This window comes from Larus michahellis, chromosome 2 (assembly GCF_964199755.1).
Source record: "Larus michahellis chromosome 2, bLarMic1.1, whole genome shotgun sequence".
Taxonomy (NCBI): Eukaryota; Metazoa; Chordata; class Aves; order Charadriiformes; family Laridae; genus Larus; species Larus michahellis.
Window position 1 is genome coordinate 10,905,788 of NC_133897.1, and position 12,446 is coordinate 10,918,233.

General features: G+C 38.0%; 1 protein-coding gene across 3 annotated transcripts in view; it reads right to left on the reverse strand.

The window, feature by feature from the left end:
• Nucleotides 1-12,446, reverse strand: part of PTPRN2 (protein tyrosine phosphatase receptor type N2) — a 661,189-nt gene that overhangs the window by 27,243 nt on the left and 621,500 nt on the right. For all 3 annotated transcript variants that reach the window (XM_074574140.1, XM_074574141.1, XM_074574142.1), the window contains 3 exons: nucleotides 8,378-8,497; nucleotides 7,061-7,227; nucleotides 1,388-1,441 (listed from right to left, as the gene is read on the reverse strand). In XM_074574140.1, the coding sequence (XP_074430241.1) occupies nucleotides 1,388-1,441; nucleotides 7,061-7,227; nucleotides 8,378-8,497 (341 nt within the window). The remainder of the gene's footprint in view (nucleotides 1-1,387; nucleotides 1,442-7,060; nucleotides 7,228-8,377; nucleotides 8,498-12,446) is intronic.

Below are 12,446 nucleotides of genomic sequence, written 5' to 3' on the forward strand. Positions count from 1 at the left end.
TCTGAATGCAGCTTGTGTCCCTTTCAGAGAGCAATGTGTAATTGCCAGCGTGATGCTCTTTTAGAGCTGCTGTTAGCAAACATAATTAAGACCTTAAGTAAAAGCCTTTTTTCTTTCCCTCCCCAAAATTTTTACAAAGGTGTATGTGTGACCAATTAGACTGGTATGTAGTTTTATTAATTAAGCCATTATTTTTATTGATAGCTCAATTTGTGTACAAGAATTAATGAAAGGAAAAATAATAGAACAGCATGAAGAGCGTTATTACGTTCTGTTTAGAGGCAGGCTATGAAACTTAATTTTTGTTAAGTCTCTGTAGACAGAGGTTTTTTTCTTTCGGTTGGTAGATCACTGCTTAGAGAAAAGTAGGTAAGAGTAATAATTTTTTTTTCTATGTCTATGAAGGGAACAAAGACACAATCTTATTAGTTAAGCTGAATAACGAGAGTGAGAGACAAGGCAGCGGTCAGGCCCAATAAAAACAAAAACTACTGAGTTGATGGTAGACATTTCCATCCATCACAGTAAGCAAAGCGCAAGAAACCTGAAGGCTCTTCATTGTGCATCAAATGTTTCTTTTCTCAGGCCTCCTGAAGGCAATGCAAACAAGCCTGCTCCAGAGCATCCACCTTTGCAGAGGGCCTCCTCGCATCCAGTGGAAGGTGATTCTGCTGAGCCACACGTGAGAGAACACGTCCCCTCCCTCCTCACCCCCACCCAAATTGCAATGCCAGAATGCCTCTTAGGAGGGCTGGTCTTCTATCTCCCTTATCTACATAAATATCTTTGATAAATAAGTGCAATAGTCTCCTTATAACTCAGAACCTCCAATGGCAAACCCTAACCTTAACCTTATTATAGTAAAGTTTTCCATTGACCTGCCCAATAGCTTTCGTGCGCATCTATCAGACTGTCAGGTCTAAAGATAATCTGTGTTTAAAGGATTACTCAATCTCAGGGTTTCCACTCCCTGACATTGCCCGCTTCTTATCATGATCACTAAAAGCAAGCAAAAAAACCAAACAAACATAATTGAGTGTTAATAAAATAAAGAAGACCAAATTGGGAGGGAATGCAAGAAAGCACTATCATTTTGAAGGAGACTTATGAAATTGAAGTGCTACTTATATTGGAAAAGGTGGCCATACATTGTTAAGTAATGGCACGACATCTGCGAAATCATAGGAAAGGATAATTTTATCATGAAAACAGATCCTCAGCATCAGTTAGCACTAAAAAACAGTTGAATTGTATTTAATACCTTCAGCCTACCTCACTATCTGTTTAGTGATTCATCTAAAACTTTAATTTTCCCATTTTGTTGGTATCTATATTAAATTCTTACACATACAAATCTCTCTAAAGCTATTTCAGAAATTGTACTTGCCTGCAATGAACAACTACTGGACAAGAACGACCCCTGTAGCACTTGTTTACTTTTCTGAAATAAAACAGACACAAAAAAATTAATTAAGCATATGACATACTGTTTCTTTAGCCAATTGTCAAAAATAAGCAATAAGGAAAAACAAATATTGCAGTCTTTAATGGAACAGTCAGGTTGATAATTTCCCAATATAACAAGTAGTTGTTACGTACATAATCTTGTTTAAAGTTTGCTTCTGCTTTGCTGCTGTAGAAATCCCAGAAAACATTCCATTATCACTCTTGGCTAGGCAAAATAAACGACCTCTTTTCTCAAAAGTCTCATGTCTTAACTCCAAAACTTTGGAGTTTTTTAAAGGCAACTTTGAGTTCATGAGCTTGCTCAAAGAAATATCAAAGGGCATCAAATTGAATCCAAAATTAAAAATGTCTGTTTCAGTATACTTTGTGCAATGTGTGCTGATCTGTAAAACCAGTTCTCCTCAGAAAGGCAAAAACTGAATCTCCTTAAAAGCTTCTCACAAAATTCTGAAATGTAATCTATTATGGTAAAAATAACTTAAACCACCAGTAAGCTCTACTGCTTTGGTTCTACTGCAGAAGTCTTACATATTTCATATTTACACATTATTGTCTTCTCCACCTTTGTGGTTAAACACTCTCGGTGGCAAGAGAATATATGTGAAGTCAATCAATGAAAGTACAGCTACAGAACAAGTCCGCTGATACGTAAACTCAATGAAGGAATTAACCAGTGCTGAAGCAAACCAAGATACGCAGTCTAAGAACAGAGCCCACAAAATTGGTTTAAATCTATTTAAATTGCCTTACAAAAACCAAAATCCCAAATGGTCTCTTCTGCTCTAGGATATATTTTGCATGTCAAGTATGTTACAGGCCCCAAAAAACATAAAATATGCACACATATGGTAACAAGGCAAGCTGAATAAATGCTAAAATGGGAAGGCGCTGCTTCAAGAAATTAAAACCTTTCATTTAATTTCCTTGATGAGATGTTTGAGTTTACTGGAGCTAGAAGGTCTCCTATGAAACCATTTCACAGGGCAGCTTCCAAGGGGTGCCCAGACCCTCCAATAGTACCCAGTTTGGCGCAAGCGTTACCCTGGGTCCTGACTGCTAAACTGAACAGAGCTGCTGGAATTTGGCAACTGTGTTACGATGTTATTATGAATTTTAAAGCATAACTAACCTACTGAATCATTTAGTTCTTGGCTGTTCATCTATTCACTAACATCTGTGCTGTGAAAACATGCATATATCTTTAAACATTGCTTACAGTATAGCCTGAAGATGCCTAAACTTCTAAATCTGACAGGGAGCCGGGATACCTGGAACTCAACCCAAACAGACTACGGAGATGGTGGTGGTGTCCCATGAAACTGTGTTTTCACATTCTGCTTTTTATTATTTAAGAATCTAACCAAACTTGATAACAACATTAAGTTCCTGTAATGATTCCCTTTACACATTAGAATTCAGGAATTTTTCACAATTCTTACTCATCTGCTTACTGATATAAATCATACTTGCAGAGACATTCTGTCTCTATTTATATTCCTTGGACGTAAGTAATTAATGCAGTAGAACAAGTTTCTATGAAATAAGTGGTAAGTCATTGAGAAGCACCTGACTTTAGAAGTCAAATGGACCATTTATATGTCCATAAATGCATGTATACGCAGGCACTACCAACCAAAACTTCAATGACTTAAGCTGCAGTAGAGTTGACACAGGAATGAATCATTCAATTTGTGATGGTCATAGCTGAGGATCAACTCCTTCTATACAACAAAAAGCCTGATATTTATTTTTTGTATTGTACAGTAATTATATTTGAAATGTCTGTAAAAACATGTGATACAGTCAGTCTGCATTTCCCTACGTGCAGCTGGTCATCCTCCTCCCACCCCCCATCATGTGCATTCGTAAAGAGTCATTCCTGCATTTAAAGTATTAAATAAAAGCTAATAGCTAGAGAGGGGTATTTACCATTTCTTTTTCTGCTTGTGTGGTTCCTTTGTTCCTTGTATGGCACCACTAATATGATATTTGCATGTTGTGACTACCCGTCTACCAGTGTCTTAATAGAATTTCAATGACAAACTCGATCTAAACCTATCAGTAAATCAGACCTCCCAGTAAATCAGACAGCCAGAGACACACGTTAGGGAAAGACATCTTATGTTTGTCAGTTTTATTGAAGGCGTTTCAAACATTTTCATTATCACACATTTCAGAACACACATTAAAACAAAGGGTTTCAATCCAGCTGGTTCATAGCTTTGTCTATATATAGTTTATGAAAATATTTAGAAGTGCAGCAACATCTCATTTCATTCTTAGTTCTGGCTAATGAGAGTGAGCTGAAAATTCATCAGTAAGCAAAGTTCTTGAATGTTGAAGAAAATATATATTTTATATATATATACATATACAGGAAGAATTAACTTAGAAAGAATGATTAGTAATACAAACCAACCCTTGGCTCATTGAGTGAAAAAGAAATCAACATGCAAACCATCAGCAAGCAAAGGTCAGAGGTCGTTAGAGGCTCAGAAAAGGGGTTTCCCACATTGTCCCTGCAGCAGAGTCACAGTTTCCAATGATCACTTTTGTGACTATGCAACTGGGCTCATATTACTAGCTGCAACATCACAAAAATGACACTGGCAACCGCTAATTAGCTGGCAAAATAAGAATTTGTCCGTTTTTAAAGTGAGCAGTGTTAGTAAATGCCATTGCACACAGCGAGAAGTGATAGCATAATAGATATATATTTTAAGCAAAGCCCTCACATGTGATGCTAATTATCTTTTAGCTTAGCAGTCCCTCTTTAAAGTGTAAATGTGCTCCCTCTGGGCTCAAGAAATATTTAATTACACATATCAGTGCATGACTAACAAGCTAGTCCAGAGCAATAATGATTGGTCTATTGTTCAAAATGAAATTAGGACTCCAGAAGCATGTAAAACTGACCAGTGGTTTCTACAGTAGCCTCACCTCTCAGGGACTGTCTTTTGCACAAATTTTTTAAATATATAGAATAATCTCTTTTTGGCAATTTATACCTACATTATGAAAGTATGATAGATTATTCCGCAAGGTTTAGTATATCTGCTAAATGCAAAATCATCTAAAACACTGTCTGATACATAGTAAGAAAAATGTAAGCTTTCAGTTTTCAAAGAGACTCGCAAAATTTACTTCAATAAAAATTTTAAGGTCCATATTTCCACAGACTCTGGGCAAGGTAATTTTGGGAATCCAATTTTTCTTGGTGATGAATTATAAAAAATAGAGGGTTGGTTATGTATATGCTTAATTTCATATATGTATGTGAATATATAAATATACACACATATCCATATATATATATATACAAACACACTGAATGCACATAAAAACAGATAGATTAAAAGAAATGAGAGCAGCCCCTTCCTAGCACTACCCTACTCCGAGTATGGTAGTGCTGTCAGACGTTTATTCTGGGGGCTTTATGACTCAGCTGTCGTAATCCAGCAGAGTTTGTACTTTAAATAGGAAGCTTCAGGTGCAAAACATGTATTGTATAAATGAATTCCAAATACATTATTTCAGCAACAGTGCATTAGTTGTTTTTTTTTTTGGTCGTTAAAAAAGCAGCAACATCAGATGACCAAGAAAACTGAGATTCACAGACCAGCTATTGTGCATGCCAAAATTCCTTTTCAGGCGGAATTTTACTATGCATTCAGTATTATGAGTTCATTGTACAAAATCTGCACGTAGCAAATGATTACAGTACCCTACACTGGACTGTGAATACATATTAAATGAACACTCAGAATTCAATTAAATCTTAACAGGTTCATTCCCATACTGGCTTTAAATACAAAGAATGGCAGCTCCACTACTTTTCTCATCTAGTTATAATTTTTCTTTTTCGAAGTATCGCACAACACCTCTTCAACATGGCTATTTAACCCTTACACAATGTCCCTCTAAGCAGTGCTTTCTTGGCGATGTGAACTGCGACTTAGTGTAGACCTAATCCCGCGGTTCACGCAGGGACCTCAATTCTTACGGAAGCAAGTTGGAGTCGAGGTGCTCCCAATTTCAGATGGCCTGGCTGTACAGGCTCATTTATAGCCTAGTTAGAATTGCTAGCAGATTTCCCACTAACTTCAAAAAGAGCAAAATGGGGTGCTGTGTTGGCTCCGTGCTGCAGCCTCGCACAGCTTAATGGAACCAATTCAGAATTTTCACTACACAAATTCACTACAGGCAACTTCCACGGTACCACAAGCGAAGGGAAATCAACCTATGGAAATCACATTAAAGTTTGAACCCAGAGAAGAAAACCTTGAAAATTCAATTACAATTTCAACTCCGTCCTATAACCGTGCTTCCTTCCTCCGCTCCTTCATTTGCATTGCGGCTCTGTAGCATGTCCTGATTTTCTTACCTAGCCATCGCTCCTACAGCCTCAGTGCAGCTGCTCTCCGTTACTCGACCTGCACCGTGTGAGGTGACTCTCTGCTTTCAAAAGCCTTGCAATACACACAAGAATACTGGTGGATGAAGGGTGGCATTCAAGTCCTAAAATTTTAAGGGTAAAATGTTGCCAACTGGGCAACGAGCTCTCGGTGGATACACGCCAGCTTCTCCCCTCAGGTGCAGACGCATAACTCCGACTGGCATCAGCCAGAGCTTCCAGCACTTATAGAAAGAAGCAAATTTGGACCTTTTGAGCACCGAGCCCCTTATAATCGCTTTGGGGGGTTGTAGATAATGTTGCAGCACAGGGAGGGAAACACGCGATCCCACAGGCCGCTTGCGGATTGAGAACCAACTCCCCAAACCTCCCGGAGATTCTTTTCATTAGTCATAAGCGCATCGCTGTGGATTAGCTGATACACGCTAACACCTACACACGATGCACTGGGCACGGTTTGCAATCAAATGAAGATTATTTCGCTCCAGTATTTATCATGCATGGCTTTAATTTTCAAATTAAAATTTAGATAGACACAGCAAACATTAGAGAAGGTGGCAAGGACTTTCACAGGTTTTCCCTCTGTATATTTGTATTTTAAAGCCACGTTGACTTTCTTTAAAATTCCAGAGGGTATGCTTTGTCAATGTTTTCATCCGCTTTCTCAAATTTCCACCTTCCTGCAGCCAAGGAAAGTCTAGAGTCCTCACTGTTTGATCCGTACGAGCAAACGCTCCCATGGGAATGCCATTATTGCCATATGACTCCATCGTGACTTTTTTCTTTTTTTTAAAGTGTGCTCATAGTACATAATTTATTTGTGAGATTCCTGCAATAAGTTTCACGGGGGGTGGGGTAGGGGCATCCAAAAAAGCCTGGAAGTTGCAGAATGGATAAATACTTGGAAAACAAAGAAATACAGAAGCACTGAAGAGCTGTATGAAGGGAAGAAAGGTGTTGATCTCTAAATGGGGAAGGGGTATGTCTTAAAACCAGGCAACACCTATGTGTGAGACAACACGAACCGTCAACCTACTGCAGATTTGTGTGTTAGCGTAGCATTGTGGCATCACAGGACCCCCCTTTCAAACCAGAAATATTTAAAGGACAATTAAAAGGACTAGTTTAGTTCCTCAGATGTGTAGCGTCTTACATGAACTGTCATACGTTGTGCTTTACCTGCGGAAATCCAGAAGTGATCTTGTGGAAGCAGGAACCCTCTGATCGTTCCAGCTGAGGAAGTGGAACTGTGTCACTGTGCGGGTCTCGTTCGTCTGCAGGTTCTTCAGGTAGAAGCTCCTCACGAGGAAATCCTCGCACCAGATGTGCTCAGAGACAAGGTTTACCTACACCCCACAGGAAGGAACAAACGGAGATCAGCAATTTCGGTTGCAAGCCGCGTCTTCAGGATTGCAGGGGGGTAAGATGTCTGGGATGAAGGAACTGCACGGAAGTTTTGGTTTTATTAGCAAATTGGCCATTGCTGGGAAAATATTTTTTTTAATTTAGCAATCAGCGTAGTTGTCAGGAAGGGGTTAGCTGCTGCTTCTATTTCACTGAAAACATAAAAAACCCATTCTTGACAGTTTTAATGCAAAAGCAAAAAAAATCACTAAATTGAAACTTTGTATCATTACGTGACTACAAAAGACACTGCCTGAAAATATGTCAGATTGCCAGTCGCTTTCTACTCAGAAATGCCCACAATGCGTTGCCCAGGCCGCTCTCAGCGGTCTTAAAAATCTGAGTTGAATTCACATGAGAAGCGAAAAGTCAGGTTCTTCAGCTAGGAGGAAACACAAGCATTAAAAAATGCAGCTTATTTGCAGAGTTCATCTTTCCAAAAAATGAGTTTGTTCACATTTTAGTTTAAACAACCGTTATTTCTTCACATTTTTCTGTTCTTCTTATTTGGCACTGTGGTATTATTTTCTTCCTCTAATCTGAACAACTGGAAAAAATCTGACAGACGTTGTCAACGGTACATTTCGACAAAACTGGTGATACGACATTTTGAGCTAGAAATGTAAAGCAGAAAATAAAAATATGTATTTGTTGTTGCGTCTGAAGTAAGAGGTAAAAATAGGTAGCATTAATTACTAAAGCTACATAGAGGCTTTTCTGCAATAACATACATAGGGCTTTCCTAAGGCAAAATTCACTAGTTCTAAAAATACTGTTTTCCTATAAAATATAAATACACAGTTTCACATTTTAACCACTTGCAAAGCCGTTTGAAAAACAAAATTGTTGTCCTTTTTTCATTGTAATACTTGGCTCATTATTGACCGTATTTTATGCAGCGGAAACTACCTTGCTATTAAAACTGCCTTCGAATTTTTCACAAATCTAAAGCTACTGGAAGGCACGTGAAAAGTATTTAAGAGCCCTCGGCTCGACCTCCAGGTTAGATCGGCTTAAACACCGTTCTGCCCCATAGGAAATCAACCCGGACACTTACTGTCACGTTTACAACCAGATATGTTGTTTAGGTACCTCATAGATGTGGTAGAGGTTTGACCCTTCGTCTGGCCAATAGTGGTAGCACTGTTTGACTCCGTTTTCGGCGAGGGGTGTCAGCATGACAATAACGACACAGCCGTTCTCCCAGACCATCTGCAGACAAAGAAAGACACCGTGGCCACATTGTGACTGCCTAATTACTGCGTGACATGTATAATTACTGCACTCAGACACACAATCAAAATTTATTCCATTCACAGGAAATTTATTTCATTTTCATTAGACACTTTTACTCTGCAGCTGCTTTCAAATCCCTGAATAAACTGGCACCATATTTTGCAGGCGTCCATGAAATATTAAAGAATTTCCAGCGATTTCAATTTGGGTCTTCCACAAAATCTCTCCTCGTTCCTGGTACCGTTTTCATCTGCTTTTCTGTCAAACTTTTAGATCCACAAAGGGAACACTGAACAATGCTTGCAGAACACACAACTATTTGGGATTTGATATTTGTTAGTAAACAGCATGGATCCACTGAAGTCGCACGTACTGAAACCTGTTTGTGTCCTCAGCCCTGTGTCTTTTCACAGTTTGCCACGTAGCAAAAGCCATTAAAGTGCTGCGTTGCTGAAACAACCATAAAAGTTGCATCTGAACGAGAGTAAGGAGGAAAAGGTAGGAAAAAACCAAACCAAATCCGTTCTTGAAGAAATACTTCAGATGGAGAAATTGTCTCTCCAAAAGCACATTTATAAAAGATTTATTCCAAATGTGCATTACTTTCTCTTTCTTCCTCCTTCCTTTCTTCCTTTTTCCTTTCTTTCCTTTCATTTTTCCTTCTGTATTCCCTTCTTTTTCTTTATTTTTACTTTTATTTTCCTTTATCTTTTTTCTTTTATTTTTCATTCCTTAATTTTTTTTGTCCCCTCCCCCCTTCCCCTGCCATTTTTCCGTCTCTCTTTTTTCACTTTCCTTTTTTTTTTTTTTTTTTTTCTTTTTGAGGTGGAAGGAAAGCCCAACCCCTGCTGCAAACCGTGCACTCGCAGAGCGCAGGTACAGCAGGAGCAGAGGGAAACGGTGCATCCTCCCTACCAGCACAACCGCTTTAGAATTTAGACCAGCTACAGAGCAGGATACAGGAATCCAGTGCATCCTCAACTAAAAGATTTGTGGATGTCTCCCACAAACCGCAGAACAAGCAGAGATGCTCTGGCCTGGCCTATCTCTGTTCCAAACACAGCCCACGGCTGAACAAAAAGGCTCCTATGAATTAATACCAAGCAGCATAATCACTAAAAACTGTTGTTATTATTATGCTGTACATTGATGTTATATTTGCATACAACTTTCATTGTCTTTTTGCTAGCATATAAAATTACTGAATGAAGAGTAAACTGCTCTTTTTGTGAAGGGTTATGTTTATTTCACAGAAATATTTATAAGCAACCGTATTGACATGTAAATTTCGTAAACAAAAAAGGCCTTTGTCTAAACTGTGCAAAGATGAGATGATACATTCAATTCAAGGATTATTTTTTTTAATTACATATCAAATAAAAAGGTTTCCCATTCATGGATAATGATGTTGTCTTCTCTTTCAAGAATAGCTTGCATATAGAAAACAAATAATGCTTTTCTTCCTTTTTTTTTTTCATTTTGCAACATAATTAAAACAACTTTTAAAACTAGGTTAGAATTATTTAGAGAAATGAACCTAGGGTTTGCACAGAATAGGGTTATTTATACTTTTGAATAGAAGCAGGGGAAAAAAATTACAGTTGAATGTAATGAATAAAAATAATCTTTCTTATCTTTTTTTCCCTTAAAAAGATGTTTTAACTAAAAATATCTGTAATGCACTCATCCTCCTGTTAAAACTCACAATGCCACAAAACTAGCAAAAATACTTTAAATTGATAGATCATTTATTTTATAGACAGATGTAGATTTATCATTTGTACCTTTTTTGTATTACATTTGTTTTAGGCCACAGCTGGGAACCTTCTTTGTATGTAAGGAAAAGGACGCAGATTTCATTCATTCTAACATCGTTTCACCTTTTTTTAGTCAACAATCAGACTAAGATAAGAATTCAAAACATGTATCTTACTTTAAAACTAGCCCCACTAAATCAGTACTTTCATCACATAACGATTTAATGGGCCTCTAGAAGGTATAGAAGCTCATTGAAGCCATTACGAAAATGAGGAGAAACACAGTTTTTATGAGTGTAATAAAAATACAATGATCTAGACCATAAACTAATCATCTAGCACTCTGCTTGTGCCACCCAAGTGTAACATTATAAAAGCCCACTCGTTTAGAGAGGAATCCTTACAGTTTGGCAACCCTGTTCATTGGTTCAAAGATACAGCTTTTCATTAGAGAAGGGCTGTCTGCATCTCTGAAGATTTCATTAAGCATAAATCCAAATGAAAGTTAATTTAAACAAACAATTTCAAAGTTACTCTGGGGTATAATATTTCTTATAGGTCATTGTGCGAAAATGTAGGAGTCAAGTCTACTAAATCAAGAAGGCAATACAATCCAGGGCCGTCATCCCTGTTACAAGCAATTGTCACTGCATCTCCTGCGCTTACCATTGGGAGGGGATTTTCACTAAAACTCACAGCCTGTGACTGGAGGAATACAGCATTTTCTTTGTCTCCTTGATAACTTAAATATGAGACCATCAGGTTGTTACCTGGGTTTCTTTCCAAATAACACAGAAGGTTGAAAGGCAGTTCAGAGTTTCAGACTGTTGCCTGTTCACCGCCCCGTCTTTAACTTGGTGATGGGTTTTTCAGAAGCCACATCTCCCAACACCTAACACTTTGCTGTGCTCAGAGTGTCCAGACATGGCCACGTGCTAGAAAGTGTCCCCAAGGAGTGTGTCTTTGTAATTAATGAAGGAACAGGTAGCACAGACCCGGTCTGCGCAATCCCAGTACAGCCTTCAGAGAAGGGCCTCTGATTACCAAAGACACATTTCAGCTGGGCTTAGTGAATAAAGGAGAAGGTTCAGTTGCAAATTCATAGCAATTAACGTAATTCTGAACTTTGTATGCTTGCACAATAGAAAGTAAGTCAATGCATGTGACATAAGAATAAAAAGAACGTAAGGTCCTCAGGACAGAGGTTTTTCTTTTTGGGTAGAGCCTAGCAAAATTTAGTCTTAGACTCTAAGTGTCTATAAAAGCTAAATATATATAAAATTCTGTTTTTATATATATATATATACACACACACACACACATATACGCATATATATAAAAAAATATAATACATGTAACATATAAACCTAAACTTATTTAGATCACTGAGAACAGTCAGTTTCATGTTTGTAATTTATGGTAATACTTCCAGAAGAAGAAATGTTGAATGGAGTCTTCTGAACGGAAGTGATAAAGTCTGAGTTACGTATAGGGGCTCACCACGGAGCTCTGCGATGCTGCTTTGCCGAAAAGGGAAGACAGTGTATATAACGTTGTGTGACATGTCTACCTTCAGCCTATATGCCTAGAGAGTAACACGTTAATGATCTTTAATGAGGTTCTGCTGTATGCATCATTCTCAAAACATTTCTTAGACAAGAATAACACTCTCCCTTTCCATTTATTGCATATGAAAGGCTGAATCCTGCAACCCAAAGCCGAGCAGTGCGTTCGACATCCGCAGGATTCCCTGTTGACGAAATCCACCACGTGTAGAGACCTCATGCTGTGGTTATCTAGTGTGCCAGTCCCGTACAAAGGACTTCTGCATTGGGATGAATTATATTTAGTACGAATTACTTGCAAAGGAGCACAGAATTGTTTTTTCTAGTAAGGAGAAAAATAAAGTCACAAATAGGAGACTCACGAGTCCAAGAGTGCCACGAATCCAATAAAACACCAGTTTTTGAAAGCTTGTATTTTAAAATTTCCCTGTTTACCAGCTTGTAAACAAAATGGTTATATGAATCCCTTTAGTTTTTTTCAGACACTTGATTTTTAAGCTTCTTTTTATAACAAATGATCCACCCCAAACTCCTTTTTCAGTCATTTTTGTCTTTATTTTAGTGATGGGGAAATGACAAGACATGTGCTCCGAGCAGACACTC